Source organism: Typopeltis vanoorti, chromosome 12, assembly GCF_054136105.1.
Source record: "Typopeltis vanoorti isolate ZY-2024b chromosome 12, IOZ_Tvanoo_1.0, whole genome shotgun sequence".
Lineage (NCBI taxonomy): Eukaryota > Metazoa > Arthropoda > Arachnida > Uropygi > Thelyphonidae > Typopeltis > Typopeltis vanoorti.
The window spans coordinates 62,731,744-62,756,447 of NC_143560.1; the positions used below are offsets into that span (position 1 = coordinate 62,731,744).

General features: G+C 35.0%; 1 protein-coding gene across 3 annotated transcripts in view; it reads right to left on the reverse strand.

Annotated features, from left to right (window-relative positions):
- LOC150100838 (serine/threonine-protein kinase Nek7-like) overlaps positions 1–24,704 on the reverse strand; it is a 132,113-nt gene that overhangs the window by 11,913 nt on the left and 95,496 nt on the right. For all 3 annotated transcript variants that reach the window (XM_090401141.1, XM_090401143.1, XM_090401142.1), the window contains exon 7: positions 11,763–11,857. In XM_090401141.1, the coding sequence (XP_090257267.1) occupies positions 11,763–11,857 (95 nt within the window). The remainder of the gene's footprint in view (positions 1–11,762; positions 11,858–24,704) is intronic.

Genomic DNA, 24,704 nt, shown 5'->3' on the forward strand with positions numbered 1-24,704 from the left:
TCTATCGTCTAATGCACTTTGTACTGTATCAATCCACCTATATCGTGGTCTTCCTCTGGGTCGTTTTCCTGTCAACCTGGCAGAGAACACTTGTTTTGCTAATCTTTCCTCGCCATTCTTTAAGTGACCATATCACTAAGATTAGCTCAGCTAATGCATTTCTGGATGCTGACAATGACAAGTTCTTTCCTAATATCCTCGTTTTTAATATGATATTGCCATTGATGCCATCTGTTCATATCTCTAATCTTTCTCAGAATTCTCATATCTGCGGTCTCTAGTCTTTGGTCAAGTGTTTTACTTCTGACCCAGCTCTCAGATCCATAAGTTAAAACTTATTTTTTACACTGTCTTGTACACAGCTAATTTATTATTTTTATTTATTAGAATTTATATTAGAATTTTTATTTTTTTATTTGCAATAGTATTGTGCACTGGTCTAATATTACAGGAAACCAATAAACTATTTAATGAAATAATCTAATTTGAAAGCAAAAAAAGTTAAAAATTTTAATTCATACATTCATTTTAAAAATTTTATGGAATTTACAAAAAAATGGATACAGCCAAAACACTATTAACAAAATTCTCTACAGAACCACAATAAAAAACAAAGACAAACCAGACTACAGTAAAACTATAACCATTCCCTACATTAAAGGAATATCAGACAAAATAAACAGAGTACTACAAAAGTACAACCTCAAAGCCACCTTTAAACCCCATGCAAAATTAAAAGCTTACTCAACTCTTCCAAAGACCCACTCCCTCCACTAGCCCACTCTGGAGTATACCGGATTTATTGTACATGCAACATACCATATATAGGAGAAACAGAACGCACTATTCCTATTAGACAAAAAGAACATAAACAACACATTAAATATAATAATTATGGTGAAGCAGGCCTTTCTGATCATGCCCTGAATACCTTACACAGAATTGACTGGAAAACCACCAGCTGTCTACATCACACTAGAACATGGTATGAACGGAAATTCAAGGAAGCCTGTGAGATCAACCACCCCAATCTGAACAACAATGATGGTCTAAAAATCCCAAACATATGGAAGGTATATATTCGACCTTCCTCACCAAGAACAACTATAAACAGGACTGTAGAAAAATCCAGGATTGTAAATCAAAAATAAGAATTGTAATACTAAAAATAAGACACCAATTGTTTCTGAAAGAAAACCATCAAAAAGAATGTTTATTCCTGTCATTGTAAAATAGAATTTAGCTTGATGTAAAAATTTATTTTTTTATTATTATTATTATTTTTATTTATTTTTATTTTTTTTCCACCAGAGGTCACGCCAGAAGAATAACATGTGATCAAATCATTGTTTCTCTAGCTTACAGTTAATGATGTAACTCAGCTTGTCCTGTATATTTATGTACGCTCCAGATGATGATCTTGATGTGTAGATCGAAACGTTGGGATAATAAAAAAAAGTTTTTTTTTTAACACGGTTGTAATTTCCATAAAATTTGTAAAATGAATGCTGATCACCGTGTAACCCTAAAAGAAAGGTTTAATTCACACAGTTTTTGTTTTATATATATTTCTTCATTATGGAACAGGCATTACTAAATGCAACAGTTGTTTCATTATCAAAGTTACTGCAGGTCTTCATAATCTCTAATATGTTGAAAGTTTATTTTTCACTTGGTCAGACTATAATAAATTTAGTTTAATCCTTTATCCAAGTGTGTGCAAACAAAGTTTGCGCCTGAAAGTATCTTCAGGACTGGAGTAAGGTGGTACAACACGGGCGCAAACTTTGGTTGCACACACTCGGATAAAGGATTAAACTAAATTTATTATAGTCTGACCAAGTGAAAAATAAACTTTCAACATCTTTCTCTAAATCCAGAGTAATTTAATAAAAAGGTGGCACACCGTTTAGCAGCTACTATAGGAGGAGATGACCTTGCTAATGCTTCTGCCTTGGTATCTCCACTTGGACCTGGCTCCAACTGAAGAGACCTCAATAAAGATCGAAACTAGTCTGCGTAGTAGCCCTTCCATTAATGCATAACATTATACATATCTGCAAGGAGATGTGTTTTGCATTATGGGAGATACTGAGATAGGAGTGTTGGTAGCTTGCTCCACCTTGCAAGGAGTTGCCCGGTGTTGTACCACCTTACCCCAGTCCTGAAGATACTTTAAGGCGCAAACTTTGTTTGCACACACTTGGATAAAGGATTAAACTAAATTTATTATAATTTCTAATATGTTGAACACGGAATAAATTAAACTTCAAAATCTTGAACACAAGTTGCTAATCAATGTCTCGCATTCCTTAATGTTGCTGATACAGGCATACTCCAGTCATATGATATGTTAGATTTGCTGCCTCCCTCTCCCCAATGACTTGTAGATGTATGTAATGGTTTAATAACGTTTTTAAGAAGTCATATATATATATATACAGGGTGTTCGGGATAAATTTGACATATTTATAATTAATTATATTTTTCCGTAAGTTACATGTATTAACACACACTTCTCTTCATTTAAAAGTTTGGACCCTTCTTCATTCATATACAAGATGTCAGAAAGGATGGATAGCTGGAACCCACCTGAATCATGGAAGAGAATAACTTGTATCATGATGATTCGTGCCCGCCATCAAAATAAGGATATTACGACTGCTGCCCAATGCTCCCTGAATACAGTAAAAACAATCAGGCATGAACTAGAGACTTGCAATGGTGACTACGAGGATGTAGCAAGAAGAAAGATCCCTAGCAGACGATCTGATTGCGTTCGTACAGCAGAATTCCTCGCAAATCTGCAGGAACAGGTGTTGAAGAACCCTGGCATTGGAATTCGGGCTTTGTTCGTGGAGTTGCTAACTGTAGTCAAGCCCTGGATAACAAGGGTAGCCAATGGTAGGCCGTATGTATGGCAGCAGGATTCGGCCCCTTGCCACACCTCTGGGAAAAGTCAAAAATGGTTGTCTGAAAATTTCTACGACTTCACCAGTCCAAATGTTTGGCCTCCAAACTCCCCAGACCTTAACCCCATGGATTATTTTGTATGGGGCGCAGTTGAAAAAGACACCAATCGCACTTCCAGTAATACAAAAGCCCAGTTAATGGATAAAATTAAAACAGTTTTTGCGGCCCTTCCCAGGGAGACTGTAGCATCAGCTTGTTCGAGGTTCCGAAGCAGAATTGAAGCTGTGATCGATGCTAATGGTGGTTATTTTGAGTAAATCTTGTTGATAGTATTGTAATTAACTCTGCCTGTAATGTTTTTTTGTCAATTCATTAAATTTAATAGATACAAAAAAGATTTTCTTTTTCCTTACGAAACTGTCAAATTTATCCCGAACACCCTGTATGTATGTATATATATATATATATATATATATATATATATATGAGTGACTGATGTATATAAAGCATTTAGTTATGTAAGATACAAAAATGGAAAATTTAGAATAAGTTTGGCAAATAAAAAAGTTTTTCTGAATGCCTTGGCTTAGGCAGGGGGAGGGGGTCAAACTGGCAGCCCATGGACCACATGCAGCCAGCAAAGCAATTTCTTGTGGCCTACGACGCCTCAAGGAAAGACACAAAAAAGGATGGTTGCTTTTTACAATAAAACAGAAATATCGATTTAAACATTCAATTTATTCATTTTCATACAACATTTATAGTTACAATACGGATGCAACATCCTGCTATAATACAATTGCAATAATAAAAATTTATATCGCAATTTCAATGTTAAATCCGATCCTAATCAATCGTAAACTATATTTATGCTTTCATTGTTAATTTAATCCACGCTCAGGGTCACATGCTGAAAAAATTGAATTCTATTGGCTAGCGTCTGTTCACATGACCAAAGTGACGCAAAGAATCCAGGCTGTGCAAGTACATAATTGCCTGCTACAGTCAATCAGCAATCTCTGAAGCACATGTCAATGCACCAAACACGATCCAATGACACAAGCAACATAATCTAGGTGTCATGGAATCTCTTTTTTTATTAATTTTTATTTGCAATAGTAACATGCACTGATCTACAGTTTTGTGTGTTTTTATTCAATAAATTTAGTTTTAATCATGTAACTATATATTAATAACAATTTTTATAAAAATGTATTTATTTACCCAGACAATATTGCTTTCTAAGCCAACAAAAAAAAAAAAAAGAAAATTTTTGCTGATGAGGGGAGAAAATTCTAAGAAATATAGGAATTGAATTACTTCTACACTGAAACAAAGGACAAAATTATGTGCATTATTTGTAAATCTAAATGAGAAAGAAAAATTGAAACATTTGCTTATAAAACTAGACTATTGAATGACACAAATGTACAATGGCTATATGAACAAAGAATTAACCAATATCTAGATAAAATAAAACAAAATGAAGAAATAGAAATAGAATGGCTTAATATAAAAACGATACTAAATGCAGCAGCAAATGAAAGCTTAGGAAAGACCAAAAAATTCAATAAAAGAAAAAAACTGAAGATCTGGGATGATACAATCAAAGAAATAATTAAAAAGAAAAAAGAAGCCTATCACAAATGGTTAAGCAGTAAAAGATTAGAAGATGAAATAGAATATAAAAGAATAAGAGCCATAGCTAAAAGAGAAGTCAGAAAAAGACAGAGAATCATGGAATAAATTTGTTTCTAATTTAGAACATGATTTATATAAAATAAGACCCAATGTATATAAGATTTTGAAACACCTAAATGCAGATACCAAAGAAAACATAAAATTAAACACTGAATTAAAATTAGAAGAATTTCTAAATTACTACACAGAACTGTGGACAGACAAATATTTTAAAAAAGACAACTGGCAAACAATTAACGAAAATGAAAAGGAAATAACTGAAGAAGAATTAGAAATCAGCCTGAAAGAAATAAGAAATGGAAAATCACCTGGAGAAGATAAGCTAGGTTCAGAACTATATAAATATGCAGGAACAAGATTCAAAGGAAGACTCTTATTATTTTTAAATAAAATTTACTCAACTGGTATCCCCACCAATAGAATGGAAAAAAGTAATTGTGATTCCTATCTTTAAGAAAGGTAATAGAGATGACCCAAAAAACTATAGAGGTATCAGTATACTAAATTCATGTTACAAAATATACAGCAGAATCTTAAATAACAAGCTAATGAAATATTCCGAAAACTTTATTCTAGAGGTACAAAATGGATTTAGAAAAGGACGATCATGTATAGACCCAGCCTTCTGGCTAAAATTAATAATAGAGAAAAGAAGAGAATATAATTTGGAAACACATATTGCATTTATTGACTTTGAAAAAGCATTTGACAAAGTTAAAAGAAACATATTATTTAACATATTAAAAGAAAGACAAATACCAAATAATATCCTAAAAGCTATCACAAGTATATATGAAAATAATCAAATACAAATAAGATTAAATCACGAGCTATCATATACAAGAGAGATAAACCAAGGGGTCCGACAGGGATGTCCCCTCTCAGCAACTCTTTTTAATATCTACTTAAATGAAATAATAATAAAATGGAGTAAAAATTTACACCAAGGAATTAAACTTTCACCTACAGTTAACTTAAACACTCTCCTCTTTGCAGACGACCAAATAATAATTACAAATTCTGAAGATAACTTACAGAAAGCTATTTTAAATCTAAATGAGATATCCAAAGATTATGGTATGATAATAGGAGGTTCTGTAAATATTTGATTTAAATTATTTAAAATTATTTAAAATAAAGAGCCAATAGGCTTCATTTCAGCGATGTAAACATTATTTAAATTAAGGGGATATTAAATCCCACATTGTTTTAAAACCGAATAAGAAACTCAAAGATCAGAATCAAATCAAAGAGTTTCATACCGAATATAGTAACTATAAAAGTCTCGGCGACTACTTGCGTAAGCTAAAGCACGTAGTCCAAGTACGTAGTACAAACTAGGGCAACTCGTAGCAAAGGTGGAGAAAGTTCTGATTGCTATTCTTAGTATTTTCCATAATGTAAAGCTCATCCATCTCCTAGGAGATGTATGATGTTATACATTATGGTGGGAGGTCACTACCCAGACCGGTTTCGATCTTTATTGAGATCTCATCAGCGAGTAGCTAGACCAAAATAATACTAAGGGTATAGCGAAAAGAACTTAAATACTCTGCTATACGAGTTGTCAAATAGGTGCACCCATAAGTTATTTAAAATAAAGAGCCAATAGGCTTCATTTGATTTGATTCCGATCTTTGAGTTTCTTCTTCGGCTTTAAAACAATGTGGGATTTAATATCCCCGTAATTTAAATAATGTTTACATCGCCAAAATGAAGCCTATTGGCTTTTGATTTTAAATAATTTATGGGTGCACCTTTTTGACAACTCGTATAGCAGAGTATATAAGTTCTTTTCATAAATATAAAGATAAATCACAAAGTAACAACCAATGGATGCAAAGGTCAACACAACAGACTAAAGAGAACACTGCTAATTCAATATGAAATGAATTTGTTTTATTCAACATTATCAATTCCAATAAGTATAAACACAACACAGAAAATATATTTTAATTTAACACAACAAAAATTCTACCATTTTTTTCCCATCATTCAAGTTACTGTAAACTCTTATCTTGTCAACTATACAATATTTTAATAACCATTTACAGAACATTCAAAACATAAACCAGAATTTTATTGCATGGAACCTCCATTCAAAGACCCATTATAGGAGGTCCACACACTCTCCACAAAATCTTTTTTACTTTTCATTTGTTGAGTACACTGACCAACCCATTCCATTCATTCACAGCTCTTCTTGCTTCCTGATTTATCCTTATGTCTAGACACACACTTTGTATGCAGTCATTCAAAATGAAATCCAACTTAATAGGGTAGTTAATCCTTATTCCCATAGTATCCTAGGTCTGTTTAGTACTTTTTTTTTTTTTTTGGCTGGTTTGCCAGTTTTGAGGCATCAAAAACCAGAATTTCTGGGGAAGACAAACCTTCTGCTTTCATATGAAATCAACTAACTCACCATTCGATTAAAAATACCTGATAAAGTTTCCTCACATCATAAATAGCATTCAAAGCAAAGTCTTTCTGACCAAAGGGTATGTTTAAGCCAACCAAGATATGGAGGCTCTCACAATTCTACAAGCAAAAAAACCACATTCTTACTCACTTTCTAGGGGGTGGTTCCTTGTTCTGCCTCTTCCCTAATCAAATGCCAAAATATTTCCTTTGTATTAATTCTACAACCCTTTCAGTAACTTAGATGTTTCTATCATATCCCCTATTTTCTGCCTATCAAACAACTTTTACAGTCCACAAACTTTCAATCTATCATCATAAAGAGCATTCCATAGATCACTCGCTATCTTGTTACTTGTCTCTGGATCTTGTCCACCAGTTTTACATTCCCAGAAATTCAGGTGACTAGACTTGAATACTAATTTAGATTTAGCTGTATCAAGACCTTAAATGAATAATGATAGCCTTCTTATGTCTCTCTCTCTTATTTTATTAGTGTGTTTTACAATAACCAAGTAATCCTATGAGCAACCCTGGCCACCTTTGTAATATGGCCTCTGAACTTCAACTCGCTATCCTCTCCCATCAATTTCCTAGAGTACAGTTCCACCAATGTGGTACAGCTTGTAATCTTTTCATTCCAAAATGAATAACTTTACACTTTTTTTTTTTTTTTCACATTAAGGTGGAATCCATTATCATTTGTCCATACTGTCAGAATATTTAAACCATTCTCTGCAAGCTCTCTATTATCTTAATTAACAACATCAACTATCAATTTTACATGATCAGCAAACAACTAAATATTTCACTTCAAATCATTTCCTTCATATAATTTATATACAAATTACACAGTACCTTGCAAAACACTGCTAGTAACCTGCTTTTTCCTGGATTCTGTTCCTCTATGCACTACTCTTTGTTTCTGTCCATCAGTCACTCTTGTATCCACATTACTGATTTTATATCCATTGTTCCAATTTGCTAAATAGAGTGCCATGAAGCATCCTGTCAAATGCCTTTGCAAAATATAGCATTATCATCATGCAGTCATTCCCTTTATCCAACTCAGCTGTCACTATTATAAAAAATTAAATTATTAAGGAATGAGCTACACCTCACAAAGCCATACTCGCCTCCCCCGAAGAGAATTATATTCTAATCCACATATTTCTAATTGGCTCTTTGACAAACTTTTCTAATACCTTTACCACCATTCCTGAGAGATATTGATTGGACTATAATGCTACTGCAGTCCTGGAGCCTCTTTTATGCAACTTCAAATACCTCAGAACTTTATCTCGGAATAAATTCCATTTCCTTCCAGCTATTAGATTTTTCCTCCTTCCAATCTATGTATCTGTAGTTGAAGCCCCGCCCCCCAATAATAATTACTCAAATGGCACTCACTGCGCTAATTTACTAATGTCTTCCACATCATTCCTTGCACCTGAACAGTAACAACCAACTATATATATTCTGTCCCATTGGTCTCACACCAGACCACCCCAAATGAGCTGCCATCCACATCCCACCTCTTTAAACCTCTACTCTTATTTTTTTTTTTTTTGGGTGTAGTTCATTTGTTATCATCAATAGTACACTCTTCCCATATCCTATTTTCTTATTTTCTCAATAATGCCTATAACTTTCGACAAGTTGCACCAACTAATACCAAGCTTGTACTTTTTACTTCTTTCTAGAATTGGTATACATAAACTGTAATATCCTTTTAGGCTCCAACCACCTTTACACCTTATATTGACTACTGTATTTGATTTTATTACTTGAAGGTCTAAGATTACCCATTTTTTGGTAATTCTCACACTCATTTGCCTCACTGGCACACACACACACGCACGCACGCACACTTTGTACTTCCATATACTCGATAAACAATGCTTTCTGGAGATATCTAACTTCATATCCATTCTGCAATCCATCAGCAACATATAGTGCTTTCATCCATCGAATTCAGTCCATAAGTGTGCAAACTGCAAAAATCTATGCACTGATTCATTTGCAATTACTGCCCTCCTGCTCAGCTCATCTCTATTACAGCATGACAGCAGATAATCTTTACTTTACTTTCTTTTCTTTCTTTCTTTTTTTTACTTCTTCCAATAATTGTTATATTTTCTCTCATACAATATTTTTCACCTTTCAAGTCATTAGTGCCAGCCAAAGCCATCAATTCTTTCACCTTACCTTCTTGCATTCTGACAGCATCGCTAATGTTATTAATTTTTAATCTTCTTATCACAGAATCACTATAAAAATTTTTCTCCTTACTCTTCTTCTCTTACTTAGTCATACATTCTTGATTCTTATTTCACGCCTCATTTTTTTTTCCCCTATTCTCAGTTCTACCAATTGCCAAATGTTTCTTCAATAGTTGGATCTTGTGCTTTGTTCTTTGAAGAACTCTACATATGCATGATATTGCTTTCATGAGTTCTTTGTTCCCTTGACATTTCACTACTGCATTTTCAACAATACTGCTGGCAATCGACCTACCAAGTTACCAACCTTTGCTGGCAAAGGTTGGTTGATTGGTAGAGCCTCTGCTACTAATGGCTCACGCAAAAAGTTAAGCAAGTTTGAGCATGGTTAGTAGTTGGACGAGGCTTCAATCGTTCGATGCTGTTGGCACACTCTGCCTCAATGGGTCTTTGGACTCCCTGGAGGTGTCACATAATAATAATAATAATAATAATAATAATAAGATTTTCCCAACTTCTATCAACCTTATCTACTTTGCTATCATGTGTTTTACTTTCTCTATGCAACCTGCACTCTCTCAAAATATTTCCTACATATTTTTTCACTGGGTTCACTTTCCTTCCACAAATTTTCCATTTTTCATAATGAATACAATTCACATGCACTGCGCCTAACAAAATCCTCACTGATTACTCCTCCTTCTCCTCCTCCAAACAAAGGCATCTTGGCTGCCATTGTTCTATTACACATTGACTTCTTAAAATCTAAACAACTCGATCCACACACTCTCATAAAAACTACAATGAATCACTAATGTTATTAATTAAAAATACAAAAATAGTACTTATTTTTCTGCACCCCTCTAAGCATGTGGGCTGTACATGTCGCCCTCTGTATATTCTTGTTCATTTCAATTTCAAACATTATCAGAGAGAAGACAAATGGTATGCAATATTCACATTTAGAATATTGCATACCATTTGTTTCCAGATATCAACCATAAGAAACTGACTGTTATTCAAAACAATCGAATGTGCCTACTTTGATATTTAAAAAAAAAAAAAAAACAGCTTTACTAACTTTTTTTTTCCAAATGAAATATTTTAAGATCTAATGACCTTTTATGAATATAAATGAAAGTGAATTCATAATAAAATAATGATCTGAAATAGCTACTATTATTTTACTTTTTTGCTTAATGTTTTAAGCAAAAAGTAAAATAACTGCTTAATATATTCAGAGAAAATTGTAGAATCTGAAACCACATTATGCATATTTCTTTCAGTATGAGGCTTTTGTATTAATAGAAATATAATGAATTTTGTTATCAATATCTTTAATTGTTCTGACTACAATCATTTAATTCCCAGCATGCAAATTATCAATATCAGAGGCAAGTATATGAAAGTATGTGTCTTTTATATAACCCAACTTGACAAAAGCACACATTATAAATCCAACTTTATATGATTGTAAAGTTGCAGAGCTACTACCATTTCACTTCATGCTTTAATGTCTATAGTGAAGGTTACAAATATTCATAGAAGATCAAAAGATATCAAATGAAATATGTTAATTTATTCCAACAAAAAACTTCTGCCTTAAATAAAAATCAAAAACAACTAAGAGACCAGAAAGGTTTCTGCATTTAGGGTCAAAAGGCTGGAAACATTTATGTAAATCATTTCCATGAGCATCTTCACTGCACCAGTAATAACAACAACAACAATGCCTTTTATCTAAAAAGACCCAAGTTCAAATTCCATTTAGGATGCAAGAAACATTCAAAATGCAGAATTATATGTAGATGGCAATTATTGGAGTAATGGTCAAAGCAACTAAGGCTAAATGTATTTTATAACATTCATATAACCAAATCTGTTTTGGAAAGGGGAAAAAAACTTGCCACCCCTGAATGTAGACCAGTTAACTTACCTTCAGCTGAAAAGTTCTTACAAAATGTTTTGCGTATCCTGACTGGATTCAATCTTGAAAAAAGAGAAGGAAAAAGTGAAAGGAAATGTTCTCATGATCACACTACAGTGGTGAAATACGATATGCGTTTGTAAACTAAGCTTTTTTTTTTTTTCGCCCTTGTGTGAGTGTATATCTCTCTCTCTCTCTCTTTCTATATATATATATAATATAAAAACCTTCTATTATTAGACATAAGAAATAGTACAAAGGTTAGATTAACTGCTCTATCATTACCAAATAAACTGCACATGGCCTAATACAAAGGAAGATGGGATGATATCACTTCTATAAGGTGAATTACATCTATACCTGTTATATTATTGTCGTATGAATTAAATCATTTGTTAGTTTGGTGGAAAAAAAACAGGTACCATATAATTTGCAATAAAAAGACAAATTCAGTCCATAACAGAATCAATTTTTTATTTGGCTTATAAATAGACATTTAATTCAGCAGCTGTTTTTACCCTTAAGAAATGAATGCAGAAATTTCGAGAACTACTGAAAAACTTACTAAATCCACTTACCTCATACAAAAGGCAACCCAAGGACCAGATATCAGAAGCAAAGTCATAGCCGTGTTCATGAAGCCGTTCAGGTGACATATAATAAGGAGTTCCAACTATATATAAAATTCATAGAGGTCAAATTTCATAGTTGTAGAAGAAAAACCTAAATAAGAAAGGCTTATTTAGGTTAGCTAACAATTAAGTAATATTATATGAAAATTATTAGTCACACCTTAGTTACCAGTTAAACTGCAGTTACTATAATAAAATACTGCATATCTGAATGAATACTGTGTCTTGTTAATACAGAAAAACTTGTTAACTTGAGACAATATTTGCAGTGGCATAATTATTACTACAGAGTTATTCAAGATCATCTTCTATAATTTGTAATTGGTATAAAAAGATAATTATAGAAGCTAAGAATTCTTTTCTTCTGCATCTCCCTTATCTTCTAAATAAGACTACTTAGTGGAGAAGTGAGGTGAAAAGTACCAAACATGTGAAAAATACTCAAAAGCCATTTTAAGAATTCAGCTGTTGTGGAAACAAGGCCAAGTTAAATAAGCAGAATGTAAAAATATAAAAATTAGATCAAAAATTACAGAAAACAGAGATGGGTATCAAAATAAAACTATGTAAATAAAACTTGTTGCAGGTTTGAATCCCATGGTGGGATTCAAACCTGCAACCTGTTGGTTGGAGAGTGGGTGCATTAACCACTCGGCTAACCAGGTCGGCCAAGTTTTATTTACATAGTTTTATTTTGATACCCATCTCTGTTTTCTGTAATTTATATATTGCCTGGTGTGAGACCACTGCCTCGTTTTCTAGAGGACTAAAGTGGTATGAAAAGGTTCCACGCATGTGGTCTCTAAAGCAGGGTTCTCAGACTATGTAAAAATAAATAAAATTTTTTTTTTAAAAAATTGATAAAAAATTGAAAGAAAAATTCTTATTTCACCCATGGTACAAGTCTGCTATAGGTTTGCTAATAATCTTTTGTGGATGGAAACCACATAAAAATGTAGCTTTTCTTCTCCTCCCTTAGAAATGTTTAAGTAACAGCTTGTACTTGGTATGGTGACTTGTGAAAATTATTCAATGGAAAGAAGAGGGAGGAAAAATGGAATGAAAAATTTCTAAGGATAAGAGATCAAATGAAAGATATTTAAGATGAGGAAATATCAGGTAACCAAAAAAGTTCATGCAGTTTTTCATAATAAAAATTAAACTGCAGAAATTTTCATAAAATGTTTTATTCATTAAAATAAGCACCTTTACAATCTACAACTCTTTCCCAACGAGATACAAGTTTCTAAATTCTGCTTTTATTATTACGGGCAACTCCAGGGAGTCCTTAGACTCATCGAGGGAGGCCCTAAACATCATGTCCACACAACTATACAACATTCTCACAGTATCTATCATACCTTGCCTTAAACTCACCCACCGTCATAGCACCCACAACAGACTCTGGCAGCTTATTCCACTCATTTACCACTCTAAAAGTAAAGAACCCAGCTCTAACACCCCTGCTAACCACACTCTTGCCCAGCTTCCATAGGTGTCCCCTAGTTCTCCCACCACCAATCCTGATCTCAAAAATATCCTCTGAATTAATCCTATAGAAATTCTTTAGCAATTTGAATGTCTCAATCATATCTTCCCTCTTCTGCCTATCAACCAATTTCTGCAACCCACAAATCTTCAACCTGTTCACATATGGTTCATTCCATAGACCCACTATCATCTTAGTCACTCACCTCTGGATCCTCTCCACCTCCTCCCCATCAAGAAGAAACCTAGGTGAACAAATCTGGGCACAGTAGTCGAGAAGAGGTCTTATCAAGGCTCGGTACAGAGGTACAATAACTTGCTTGTCTCTGCTCGTCAAGGTATTTTCAACAACCGAGTGAGTTGATTAGCTGATTTAGCTACTTTTGCAATGTGCCCCCTAAACTTCATCTCCCTATCCACCAACACTCCCAAAGTCCCTGGCCTCATCAATCTCATGGAGTACAGTTCCACCAATGTGGTATACTGATGCTAATCTTTTCATCCCAAAATGCATAACCTTATATTTTGTCACATTAAATTGACACCCATTCTCCTTAGCCCAGAACTCCAATCTATACAAGTCGTCCTGCAAGATTTTGACATCTTCTGCATTCATTATTGCCCTACCCAACTTTGCATCATCAGCGAACAAATGAACTGTTCCTCTTAGATCTTTCCCTATATCGTTAATGAACAAATTAAACAGCAGTGGTCCAAGAACAGAACCCTGCGGCACACCACTAGTCACAGGCCGTCTTTTGGACTCTACTCCTAAATAAACTACTCTCTGATATCTCTCCATCAACCACCCATCTATCCATCTCACCAACCCTATATCCATTCCCATATGTTGCAGTTTACGGATTAGAATTCCATGTGGTATCCTGTCAAATGCCTTAGCCAGGTCCAGCAGTATCACTGTAAACCCATTACCCTTATCCAGTTCAGCCATCACCTTGTTATAAAACTTGAGCAAGTTACTGAGGCATGATCTACCTTTCACAAAGCCATGCTGTCCCCCCATAAATATCTTATTTTCATCAATCCATTCCTGTATTTTTTCCTTGACTACTTTCTCCAAGACCTTGACAACGACTCCTGATATGCTGATTGGTCGGTAATTTGCAACCATAGTCTTGGATCCTCCTTTATGCAGTGAAACTATTTTCCCCTCTTTTCACACCTTTGGAAATAAACCAGACCCGAGACTCAGATTAAACAACATGGTCAAGGGCACTGATAATTCCTTAGCCGCTTCACGCAAGACCCGTGCCGGTATACCATCCAATCCCACAGATGTATTCACATTAAGGTTCTGTAATAGACTATTCACCTCCACTTCATTCATCACAATTCCCGTATAAACTAATGGTTCCTTCATTTTTTTCAATGTCACCACCTGGATGATATACCTTTGCAAAGTGTTCGCTGAGTAACTCCACTATATCGACTGATTCAGTGACCTCCTTACCATCGTCATTCCTTAAAATCATTATGCAGTGTACAGCTTTTTCCTTGCTTGCAGTATATTGAAAGAACTGTTTGGGATTCTCTTTAGCTTGCATAGCTAGTTTCCTTTCATAATTTGCTTTTGCTTTTTTTACCACACTCGTTACCCTTCTGGCCTGCACTTTATACCGTTCGTGTGCCTGCAGGTCACCCCTTGCTTTAAATTCCCTCCACGGTTGTTTATTTTTTTGCAACTCAAGCTTAATGGTGTTATTCATCCATTTAACCACTACTTGTTTTACTATTCGGACCCTAGGTATACAATCAGCCATAACCTCCTGTAAATGCTCCTTGACCACTTCCCATGCTCTATCGACATCCAACCCTTGCAGTTGTACATGCCATGGCACTGATCCAAGCAATCTCCTAAGCTTGTCATACTTGCCAGCACGGTAATTCCGCATATACCCTGTCTTAATCGAAAATTCCACACCTTTAGCCACATCCCAGGTCAAGACCTTATGATCACTCTCACCAATAGGTGAGAACATGGTCATATTCATTACAGTCAAATTCTGAGATGCTATTCCAAGGTCAAGCACTCTCACACCCCTAGTATTTTCAATTACATGCTGTCTCAGATAGTTATCCCTTAATAATTGAATAAAATCCATTTCCTTCCTCACATGTGTCCTCTTCTCCTTCCAATCAATGTCACCATAGTTGAAATCTCCCATAATAATTACCCTCCTTCCACTCATTTCAATTTGTTCATGCATACTATCTCCACCATCTATTCCATCACCTGATCTATAGCAGCACCCAACTGTATATTTTATTCTGTCAGTCTCAATCTCACACCAAATAGCCTCAAATGAGCTCTTTTCATTATCCTGCGATACAACTTCAATTCTCCTTGGCTGCCGTTCATCAACTATCATCAATAACACCCCTCTCCCTATTTTATTCTCTCTGTCCCTCCTAAACACACTATAACCTACACATTCTATCCCACTAACTATATCATCTTCTGTCAGCCATGTTTCACTAATGCCAATAACCTGTGGCCAGGAAGAACCAATCAAGGCCAAAAATTCTTCCTTCTTGTTCCTCATACTCCTGGCATTAGTATACATGAAATGCAGTGATCCCTTTGTCCCACCCCTATCTTGATGCATTATTCTAAATATCCCATTCCAATTTTTTGTCCTTAGTACTGGCTTGGGTACATTATATACATTCTTACACTCAACTGTCTCACTGATGTCTGCATACCCCCCCCCCTCTTGGTAGTTCTAGTTTCCCTGGTTCTGCACATCCATTTTCACTTCATTCAGCAACACTTTTTCCAGTCTCCGCACACCAAATCCATTCAAATGCAGGCCATCCATTTTGTATAAATCCTTTTGCCCAAACTCATTCCACACACACCGTCTGCATAACCTGCACATAATGTCATTTGCGATTATGGCCCTCCTTCTAAACTCCTCTCTATCATACCGCAGCAACAGACTCACCATCCTAACTCTGTCACTCTTTTCTTTCGCTACCTTTAATAATACTTTCAAGTCCTCTCTCAAAATAAAGTCCTCTTATAAAACATTTTGTCTTTAGAAGTAATAAACCTAGCAACCTCTGCTTCAATCTCCATTTTATTGTGGAACTGTGTTTCACATGTGATTGTCTAGTACCAAAAAAGGTACTAATCACTTGGAGAAATGAGGTTTGGTGTTGTCCTGTAAGAATAGCACTTTCTTCCAATTAACTAGTCCTGGCTGTTTCTGAAGTAACAACCTGCTCATGCTTGAGTCACATAGAGTAGATCTCGGCCATAATTGTTTGGTCTGCAGTGAAAAACTTGTAGTGGACAATACTGGCTCCAGTCCACCCACCCACACAACCTTCTGGGAATGAAGTGCCTTTGAAGTGTGCAGTACTGGATCGTTTGGTGACAACCAATGATAAGTTTGCTTCCTGTTAGCACACAAGATTCATTTTTTTTATCACAAGTGAGCAAATAACCAGAAATGGCTTGTTTTTATGACATGAAAGAAGTGAAGAACAAATTGATAATCTTTGAAGTTTACTGTCATCTGATAATGCATGTGGGACCCATTTGCTTAGCTTCCATAATTTTCCCAGTTGATGCAAATGTAAACGAATTGTTTCACCACTCACGTTAAACATTTGTGAAAGTTCTTGATGTGTTAATTTTGAATTATTTTCAACAGTGACATGTAATTCTTCATAATCAATAATGGAGGATCTTCCTGAATGTGGTGCACCTTTAAGTGATTCATCACCAAAAACAAATTTTTAAACCATTTCTGAGCAATACATTTTGCTACCACACCTTTTCCAAATGCCATATATATCTTATGGGATACTTCTGAAGCCTTTGAACTGAGTTTAATTCATAAAGGAAACAAGTCTGAATCACACCAGGTTCAACTGACATCTTAAAAGGATTAAAAGTCACAGAAAAAGAGTACACACCAAGTTAGAGTGCATCAATCGACTAAAGCAAATCTGTGCCTTATGATGCACATAAAAATTTTGCTGTGCAAACTACTACAAAATAAAACAAGTCAGTGAACATTACCAAAAATCACATGAATTTTTTTGGTTACCTGATAAAACAATAGAAACTGTTCCTGATGTGGGGAGATGCCCATTGCATAAAGAAGGATACACACACACACTAAAATATATGGCAAAATACAGTGGTCGTTGTATGGATAGAAGTAGAAAATTTTAAATAAAATTATCTTTTCTCAGTGTCTTGATAATTTGTTGCAGGTTACCCATAACAACAGATCTTTTATTTCTAACTAAAATGTGGAATGTGAAAGACCACATAAAACAAGGAAAAAAATCTGTTAACCACACATAAATAATAAAAGTATGTTGTTGACTAAGCACTTCTATGATTGATCTTAATTGCACTTTTCAAGAAAATGTTTTGTTTAATTCAAAAAATAAAATGTTTAACTTCGTGAAAATTTTCAGTTTCTTCTCTGAAAGGTGAATTGATATGATTTAACTTATATTTAGCTGTTCAACTAAATGCAGAAAACATCACTGGAAATAAATTATACAAAGAATAATTTTTAGCTGCAAAAATAGTTTCATCAAAAGAAATCTTACTATTGGGTTTAAAAATGAAATCACTTTGCAGACAGATAAAAAACTATGCAGAAATAGTGCTAACTGCAAATTATCATTAAAGTTTATGCAAATTTAGCTAAAGTTAATGTAAATTCAGATAATATATAAAATGTATCCCCAGGGCAACTAGAGAAGAGAAGAGATGTCTTTATACTATGTGGGGAGATGTGTAAAATATTGTCAATTTCTTTACATTTTTCTTCTATAAATAAAGTTGTCTCCCATTATTATTTCATATATTACCAAATTCCATACTGAAAAAGTCAGTATCCTCTTTTCTGATTTTAAAAAAAGTAACATACACACTTATCCTTTGTTTCAGATTTTAAAATATGACAAACCCAAAGATTTCTAAACATATATCATGCTTGATTTTTATTCAAGTAATCGTAAGAATACACAACTTTGATGGATTTTTTCAAAAGCTGAATATCGAAATTTTCTAGGTGGTTGTCCTCAGCCACCTGTTATGTGCCTATTATGTTAGACATCACCATGACATGTTTTCACTCTTTGGGCTATCTGGCTTACGTATGTATGAAAAGTGCAATAAACATACAGGATATGTTGTTTTACTGGTAATTCAGAACAGGGAGGGTAGTCAGCGTGTTGCCTAGGTATTACTGTGGTAAGATGAGGATGTTATGGTGCAAGTCCCTTGGAAAGACTGCTGCTGGAAGGTAGAGGAGTGAGTAGAGAGAATGAATCAGATCAAGTGAGAAGTGATGAGGAAGAGCAGGAGAGTAAGACAGGAGAGATTGAAGAGGTGGTTATGAATGGGGAAGTGAAAGGATGAGTATAGAAAATGAGAGAATGGGTGTGCAAGAGGAGCAGGGAAACAGGGAGGCTCGTGGTAGACAGGGGTACACAGCGTGAGAAGGTGGATGCTCCAAGAGGATGTGAGCGCATGTATAGACAGGAAAGGAATGGGATGGGATGACCTGGGATCAAGAGGAAACAGTTGGAATTGAAGAGGGTTCTAAAATGAATAAGCAGAAAGGGAAATGGCCCCAGTCGAGAATGGAGAGATCACATTGAATGAGTGGTAACGGTGGAACTAGCTGTACATCAAGGAATGAGCTGTTGTGCTTATATACAAATGCTAGAAGTGTAAAAAACAAGGCAGATGAAATGGTTGCACTAATTGTGTCTGTTCATCCAAAGATTGTTGGTTTAAGTGAGATATGGTTGGAAGAGGACGACATCCTGACAGGAATAGAGATGGAATGGTACGATGTGTTTCGTGAGGATAGAAGGGGTAAAAAGGGAGGGGAAGTGCTATTGATGATAGAGAAAGAGGCATCTCTACTTTGTATGGACATAATTCTTTCTCTATCATCAATGCAAGAGGGAAATAGTGCCAGTGGTTTTGAGACAGTATGGTGTGAGATAGAGGTGAATGGAATCAAATACTTGGTGGGCTGTTGTTATAGACCAGGTAATGTGGATGGTGGTGATAAAGAAATGTATAATCAAATTAGCCAAGCAAATAACAAAAGGGTGATCATTATGGGCGATTTTAATTATGGCAATATAGACTGGAATGATGAGATAGCAACCGGAAGTAAAGAAAATGAGTAAAGAAAATGAGTTTTTGAGGGATAACTACCTCTGTTACTATGTAACAGAGGGCACACGAGGATTGAGGGTCTTGGATTTGGTCATCTCATCAGAGGATGTAATTATAAATGAGGTGTCAAATCATCCATAAATTCATGAGAGTGACCATGAGGTGATTACCCGGGTGGTTGCCAGCAGCGTGAGGACCTCTGTGAGAAAAGGGTATATGTGGAACTACAAGAGGGTTGATTATGAAGAGCTCAGGAGACAGCTTGTGGGTGTAGCATGGAATGAGGAGTTAAGTGGAAAAAGAGATCAATGCAGCTTGGAGGATTTTCAAAAACTATCTAGTAGGTGCAATGTCTAAATGTATTCCAAGGGTGAGAAGGTTAAATAAGGTAGGTGTGAAATGGATGAATAAAGAGATTAAGCATGCGATACAGAGAAAAAAGGCATTATGGAGGCAGCATAAGAAGTGGAAATAACCAATTCCATGAGGACTACAAAGACCAGGCAAGGTAGGTGACTTGGTTGGTGAGGGTAGCTAAAGAGTGGTATGAACAGCAGTTAGCTAATGAAGCCAAGAAGAATCCTAAGAGTTCTTCTGATATGTAGCCAGCAAAAGAAAGAATGATTATGGAAGGATGACACTGACTGGAGAAAATGGTATACAGACAGCTGTTGCAGAAGGTGTGGTGGAGATACTTAATGAGCAGTTCATAAAGGTCTTTCAATCTTGTGAATGTGACTTCATGGAGAGATTGAGAGCAGTTAATGATGGGGAAGAGAGACTGACTAAGTACGCAAGAGGTGTATGGGGAGTTGAGCAAACTAGATGTAAATAAAGCTGTGGGTCTTGTCAATATATCACCACATATTCTGAAGGAATGTGTCAGAGAGTTGACGCCGGCCTTGACATTTTTTCAATGCAAGTCTTGCACTCGGTCAAGTTCCTAAGGAAGGAGTGGAAGGAGGGCAAGATTGTGCCACTTCGTAAAGGAGGTGATAGAACTCAAGCATCAAACTATCTGTGTGTCAGGTGTTGTAGTTAAGTTGTTGGAGAAGCTTGTGAGAACTAGGATTCAGAATTGGGTTGACAAGAATGGTATTATCTTTCAAGGACAGCATGGATTTGCTAAAGGGAGGTTATGTTTTAGTAGTCTACTTACTTATTACAATAAAGTGACTGCTTCCTTGGACAGAGGAGAAGGATACACAGTAATATACTTGGATTTTGCAAAGGCTTTCGATAGATTACCGCATGATAAGTTGACAGTCAAACTAGAGCAGATGGGGTTGGATATTAGATTAGTACACTGGATTTGAGACTGGCTATCTGATAAGTATCAACAAGTTGTGTATGGGGGAAGCAATATTCAGGAAAAGAAAAGTTACTAGTGGTGTGCCTCAAGAGGTCTGTTTTAGGGCCATTACTGTTTAACTTGTATATAAATGATATTGGTGAAGATTTGGATTGAGATATTCAGTTGTTTGCAGATGATGCAAAGTTGGGACGAACCGTGAAGAGTAGAGAAGATGATGTGGCCTTGTAAAACACAGGGGGTTGCATGTCACACGAAATTATATGATATTTGTAAATAGTAAATAATAAAACAAAGATTTTCTCCTCCTTACAAAAACATATGTATAAAATCCAATAACATACCTATTTCTTTAATTTTTTTAAATTTAAAATATCTTTTTAGTGCAACTTTTGCTGTTGAACTTCTTCGGATAGTTTCTCAATATGCGGTGAATACGCAGTAATTTTCATTTTCAAACATGACGAAAGACTCACGTTGTTTAGTTGGTTTCTCAACTTACTTTTAATAAAATTCATATTAGAAAATATTTGCGCACAAAAATATGTCGATCCGAAAATTGATAGAAGTCCAAATGCGTATGTTTTTAACTGAATGTAAGTGTCCGATGTTACATTGTTACTTCCTTATATTTCTTTCTTACTTTGCTTATGTTTACTTCGTGTCTATATCATTAATAATTACTTAATTCAACACTTTCTGTTAGAACCTTAATTATCTTTCATTAACACTTTAATGTGTGCAGTCTTAACGTTTACTTTGGGCCGTTAACAACTATAAGGATATTGCATGTCGGTAGAAGACAAAGAGATTGCCAATAAACAATGGCAATTCCTTTGTTTCAGTGCTGGTGCTAGTTCTCTCTTTGGATTCAGGGAAAATTTATTTTATACTGCGCTACCTTGAATCCTAGATTTTTGAACAATGAAAATCAAAGAACCAGAACTTAGCATAGCACACCATCCCTAATTTCTTAAACTATATAAAGTAGTTCAAATCTCGTCTATCTCTAACTTAGTTTGCAGGTGTAGCCTCCCTCATAAATTACCTCCCACTGTGGTTCGATTATTTATGAGCAGTGCAATAGAAAATGAAATCAGGCAAGTATTGAATTTAAAGAAAACATTTAATTACACTCTAGTCATATTACACATCATGAATAAACTCTGGCACATGTTAGCTTCAATATTAATTTCAATGAAAAAACATAATTATCTAACCCTTCTTACTCTCTCTTAGCATGTCTCTTAGTAATATCAGTACAGTTAAAACATTCTATCAAAGGTAAATCATAAGCTAGAACTCCACAAAACTAAAGGTTATTCATTCATAGACATTAATTTAACTCTAATTTCTTCATTCATATCTCAGAGTTACACTGCCCTCTTAAACTACATCTCTAAAGTCCTTGTATAAAAATCACAACCTTCTAAACTTAATGTCCAACTAAAATTTACAGTCTTTCTTCCTTTATGCATTCTCTACACAGATTAAAGTTCTACTTTATCAATTGCTGGGGAACCATTAGAATATCATACATATCACGATATAACATCACCTCCAGATCCACTTTCTGTTCTGCTTGGTCTGCATAACCTTACTGAATGATCCGGACTGGATATATCTCTGGCGACGAAGACACGTGCTCGCCATTCACTGGTCATCTGGCTCGGCAAGGCTTAGCTGTCTCTGCAGTAAACAGGAACTCAGCTTTGCTGGGCAAATCCTTAAGCAGCAATCTCCCAAGGACTTCTCGGCATTCTCCCACGATTTCTGCTTCGACGATCCCTCCAAGGAAAACGGGGGCGAACATCGATAAGCAAAGAGGACGACTAAAGAAAAGCTCGCCAAAAAGAGACTCTGAGCTGGTGCTGCTTCACTTTTTAAATTCCATGCCAACACCTCCCTTACTACGTCATTAAATTTCTCCTTCTTTGCTCACGTCACCTTACATTTCCCAGCACTTAGCATCACAATCTCCCCTAGCATACTCTTTAGTGGTGGCATGTGTGTGTGTGTGTGTAGGGGGGGGGGGAATGCGTGCTCTCCTTCCACAGTGCACGTGTACTTTGGCGTACGTATTTTGCTCTTGGCTATCTGTACTTAATCCGATTAGCCTTCTCTCAGTAATATACAATTATTTATACAAATTTAGCAAAGTTTAAACAATGGACTAATCACAGTAAATATATTACAACACTATGGGCAAATAAAAGGATTCTTAAATTATTAACGTTTCTGGTAATTTACAAGCAATATTATCCACCTGATATATCAGTACAGTATATGCAAAAATGTAAAATGCATGGTAAGTTCTGAAGAAAATATAAATTAACAGTTTCAGTTTCATTCAGAACTTAACACCGATAAACAATTCAACTTTTCAAATAACTACCTAGGATGTATGATCACATATGAAAATGAAAAAGATATAAACGTAAAATTTGCAAAATATTTAAAAATAAGTGTAATTAACTCTATATTTAAACCAAACCTAGTTCAAAAACAAACCAGACTAAAAGTATACAATACATTAGCCCTACCAGTCTTAATGTATGGAAGTGAAATCTGGACAATAAAACAAAAAGACAAACAAAGATTAATAACAGCAGAAATGAAGTAAAACTGCAAAGTATACCCTATTTGATCACAAAAGAAAAGAAGAAATTATGAAAGAATTAAACCAAGAACCAGTAATAGAAAAAATTAAAAAAAATAAACATAAATGGATAGAACACGTTCAAAGAATGAAAACAGAAAGATCACCAAAACAAGCCTTAAAGTACAAGCCATTAGGAAAAAGAAAACCAGGACGTCCTCTTAAACGATGACTTCTAAGGCCGGAACAGGCTATGCTAGGCCTAAATCCTTGTAATGCATGATGATGACTTGTCAAATACAATCTGATCTTGCTTTTTAAGATCTTCTATTGCAAACCATTTGGGTTGTATTGCAAGAGTAGATTTTTGTCTTTCCAACTCCTCCAGGTCAGCCCAAGATTTCTAAATTTTGAATTCCACAAATCCCTGGTTTTCAGGTCGTCTCACTCAAGTTGAAATGCAGCCTCATCAATTCCAGCAAAAGGTGAAAAATTTAATTCCGCAGGATTAATTTCAAGTAGTCGCAATAAAAATGACATAGTTGCCTTGTTCTTTCTAAACTCCTCAAATCTCCTATTAAATTCAGATCCATATTTACCACAATTTCTTTGAAAAAGGTTAAATTTATGGAATTATTATCAGCTTGTTCTTGTTGATATTTCTTCAACATAGGAAAATGTAATAATGTGCCTTTCTCTACGTCTGTCGCAAACAAATATAATTTTTGTTCAAACGAAATCACTTCTTCTAAAAGCAAAACTGCTGAATTTCCCTTTCCCTGTAGTTTCTTATTTAGTGCGTTTAAATGGGAAATCATATCCACCATAAAGTAGAATTTTTGTAACCAATGAGTATCTTCTAACTGTGCATATTCAAGGTCTTTTTGTCTTAGAAACAACTTAACCTTTCAAAGCAGGAGGCAAATTGCATCAACACCGCATCTCTGGAAAGCCATCCTATTCTGTTATGCAAAAGATCGGAATATTAGCAATTGATTTCTTTAAGAAGTTCACAAAATTGCGGATGATGTAGCGGTCTTGCCATTATTTTGTTAACAATTTCTACAACCAAATCCATCACCACTGTTATTTCTTTTTGGAAAAGTTTGTGCACAAAGTATTTCTTGATGAATTATGCTGTGAAAGGAAAACAAATCATGCAAACTTTGTTTTTTTAAATAAAGAAATAAAACCTTTTTTTTGTACCTTTTGTGCTCAGCGCCCCATCGTCAGCAATAGATATTATTTTGTTAATATTTATACACTTACTTTTCAAGAAAGTGGTAACAGCAGATTCAATGT